Source organism: Carlito syrichta, unplaced genomic scaffold, assembly GCF_000164805.1.
Source record: "Carlito syrichta isolate Samal-C Ts95f unplaced genomic scaffold, Tarsius_syrichta-2.0.1 Scaffold315705, whole genome shotgun sequence".
Classification (NCBI taxonomy): Eukaryota; Metazoa; Chordata; class Mammalia; order Primates; family Tarsiidae; genus Carlito; species Carlito syrichta.
Genome location: NW_007259801.1, coordinates 1,035,343 through 1,039,064, shown reverse-complemented (window position 1 = coordinate 1,039,064; position 3,722 = coordinate 1,035,343). Strand labels below are relative to the sequence as shown.

Sequence of the window (3,722 nt, the reverse complement as noted above, 5' to 3'; positions counted from 1 at the left end):
CGGTCCACGCAGATGCAGGTGAGGAAGAGGATGGAGCAGTGCATGTTGAGGAAGTAGCCCAGGATGTGCGGGAAAGCGCAGCGCAGACAGCCGGGCGCGCCATAGTAGACCGCAAAGCGCGTGGGCAGGGACAGGCCCACCAGCAGGTCGGTCACCACCAGGTTGATGGTGTAGATGACCGATGGCGTCCTGGCCCGCGTTCGGCAGCAGAAGACGTACAGTGCCAGCCCGTTGAGCACCAGCCCCGCCAGGAAGATGGCACCGTGCACCACCATCAGCGCCAGCCACAGGCCTGGGAAGGCACCCTGCAGCTTCTCGTCCAGCTGTGCGAACAGATGGAACAGGGGGGTCTCGGGTGTGCTGGCATTGGCCAGCGCGGCTCCCTCCACCGTGGCGTTGGGGACCGTCTCGGCCGAAGGTCCCATTGGAGGCACAGAGGGCATGACCACGCCCGGTAGGCCTGGAAGCAAGGAGACTGGTCACCCTGAGGCCCGGTCTTCCTCCGGCTCGTCTGCACCTGTGTGCCCAGCAGCCCACCTCCGTGTCTTTGCCTGGCCCGGGCCTGAGCCGCCTGCACCCTCTGTTCCCTGCAGACAGAGACTTGCAAACCAGCAGAAAAGTCACTGGCTTTCGGAGGCAGACGTGGGTTGACACCGGCACGTGCCAGTGTGGAACTCTGGTAAAAGGTTAAGGTTTCTGGGACTGTCCTTGCAGTAAGGAAGAGGTAAAAAACCCTTGGTGTGCAGGCCTGTCCTCAGGATTGAGAGAAGAAACACAGGTCAAACAGCAGGGCTCGAGCATGGGGTGTGAAAGTCTGGCTCCGGTCCTGGCTCCACCACCTACTTGCTGTGTGTGCTCCGGCAAGTCACTTAACCTCTCGGTGCCTGCTTCCTAATCTATATCACTGGGATCACGCTGCTGCTGGGGGGATTAACAGAGAGAATCTGATCAGTGACACAGGGGCACGCAGCACATGGTTAGTTGAGGGGCAGAGCCTGGGACAGAGCCTCTGGGCTGCTCACCCCTTCCCTCCACATGTCCACATCACCACAGCCCCATCTTCCAGGCCACCTGCCCATCCTCCCCTACTCCCAGGTCAGCATCAGGTCAGCGGCCTGGATAAAGGTTCTCATGAGGGATGTTTCCCAAAAGGAACTGGGGCGTCCAGTGGGGCTGGGGGAGGCTGAGAACCTCTCCCACTGGGCACTCCAGTCTCCTACTCGTCCTGGGAGGTGGGCACCCTTATTATCCTTCCAGCCTTCAGGGAAGGAGGCGGAGGCCCATGCTGGAGCCTGGAGCCAGGTCCCGGCAGCCGATGGGCTGGGTGTGAGTCAAATAAACACTGTGCTCCCTAGTCCTGGCCTGGCCTAGCCGCCTGGGCAGGGGGGCTGAGTGTGTGGGGGGGCGGGCAGAAGGGCCAGGCTGGAGCCGCCCACTCTGTTTATGTTCCTGCCGAGGCTGTTTAACTCGTGGGTGATTTATCTCTTTATTTATAAACGAAGGGTTAACAGGACCCCACCCCCACCCCCGAGCCGGGTTGACCCTCCAAATAAGGACATTTCTGGGTTTTTCAGGAGAAAGGAGCAGCCTTTGGTTAGAGGCAGGGAGGAGGGGTGGGCACGTGGCCATTCCGGGTGCAAAGTGCCCCTCTCCTACCCGCAGAGGAAGGGAAGCCCCTTCCCCCTTTCCCGCTCTCTCTGCTGGAGACAGGTTACACGCCTCACTCCCACTTGCTGGCTTCGTGGACTCAGGCAGTAAACTCTCTGTGGCAGTCCCACCCCTGACGGGCAGAGACCCGGAGTCCTGTGAACGCCTGGCCTGGCGGGAGGCAGCAAAGGAACTCTTGCTTTTGGGGGTCAGGTCCCACAGGGCAGGTGGCCACCTTTGTCCTCGGGCTCAGAGAAGCCAGCACCCACCTGAGGTCACGGTCATCCAGCGTGCCCTCTGCCTCTGGGACCCCAGCCTGGGCACGTGCTACGATGAAGGCTGCCAGGAGGAGTCCACGTTGCTCAGGGCTGTGCCCTGCACCTCCTGTCTCCCCCACCACATGAGGGCCCAGGCCTCGGCTCCCAGGGTTCCCTGGGTGGGCTCTCCACCCCTAGTCCCTAACAGGCAGGCGTGGATGGGTGCATTTGTCGATGGATTGATCAGTCTCCTCCAGCCCTGGTGGGCTCCCAGAGCCTGGGGAGTTTGGACCGGGAAAGACTTTCGGTGGGTCCAGGGGGACAGCGAGGGAAGGAGATGAGGGTGGGGACAGGGGTGGGGGGCTGGGAACCTGGCGCCTCAGGACTCTGGACTTCAGGAGGCCCTCAGGGGAGGAAAGGGAGACCATTCAACGGGTCCCTTCTCTCCTGTAGATAAAACGCTGTAAGGAAAGACCGAGGGGGCTCCAGAGCGGGTGCGAGGGACGGCATGGCGAAAATTATTTTTGGATTCCCTCTCCATGCCTTCTGGCTCTCCGATTTGTCTGCACAGGGCCTGTATTAATGTCACAATCAGAGACAAATAACAAACATCACAGAACGTTTCCTCTGGGAGATAGTCCCAGGATGACGCGGCCCCGGGATCTGGCCCTCCCAGGAGACACTCCAAGGCCAGCCCCGCAGCTCCCAGCAATGTTGAGGTGCTGGGCATCCCGTCCAGGGTTGTGGGAGACGTGGGGGCTCTGGAGTCGGGATGGGTGGGATGTGCAGGACACCCAGAGGCCAGACAGGTAGAGAGAGAGAGAGCTGGCAAAGCACACACTGATTCTCCACGCCAGGAGTCTGAACCCTGATCTCAAAGGTAAGCCCTGATCTTGACCACCCAACTGGTTGCACACTGGGCCACGATCCCATTAACAGGATGAACCAAGATCCTTGTCACACTCTGAGTCCTGACCTTGGTCACAAACTGATCCCTGGTCCCAGTAACACAATGAGGCTCAATGCCTGTCATACTCTGAGCCCTGACCCTGGTCACATACTGAGTTCTGATTCAGGTCACACATTGAGCCCTGACCTTGTTTACACATGGAGCCCTGACCCTGGTCACGCACTGAGCCCTGACCCATGTCACGCATTGAACCCCGACCCTGGTCACACACAGAGCCCTGACCCTGGTCACATGCTGAGCCCTGATCCTGATCACACTCTGAGCCCTGGCCCTGCCCACACACTGAGTCCTGGCCCTGGTCACTCACCGAGTCCTGAATTTGGTCATGCACTGAGCCCTGACCCTCGTCATATACTTGGCTGCATCTGATTCTGGTCATACACTAAGCCCTGATCACACACTGATCACGCACTGGTCACACACTGAGCCCTGACCCTGGTCACTCACTAAGCTCTGGTCCTGATCACATACTGAGCTCTGATTGTGGTCACACACTGAGCCCTGCCCCTGGTTACACACTGATTCCCTGATCCTGGTCTTTTACTGAGCTCCGATTCTGGTCACACACTGAGCCCTGACTCTGGTCATACACTGAGCCCCGATCCTGGTCACACACTGAACTTTGACCCTGGTCACATACCGAGCTCTGGTCCTGGTCACACACTGAGAGCCCTGGCCCTGGTTATGCACTGAGTTCAACTCCAGTCCCACACTGACCCTGATGCTAATAACAAAATGAGCTTTGGCCCTGGTCACACGTAGAGCCCGGACTCCAGCCACAGCCTGGCCCTCATCCTGGACTTTCTAGACCTACCCTCCCACCCTCCGTGCTAAGTCTGGCTGTCTCT

General features: G+C 59.5%; 1 protein-coding gene across 1 annotated transcript in view; it reads right to left on the bottom strand.

Annotated features, from left to right (window-relative positions):
* GPR20 (G protein-coupled receptor 20) overlaps positions 1 to 443 on the bottom strand; it is a 930-nt gene extending 487 nt beyond the window's left edge. The window contains exon 1 of the mRNA XM_021706515.1: positions 1 to 443. This exon is cut by the window's left edge and continues 487 nt beyond it. Within this exon, the coding sequence (XP_021562190.1) occupies positions 1 to 443 (443 nt within the window).
* Between the last annotated feature and the right edge of the window lie 3,279 nt (positions 444 to 3,722).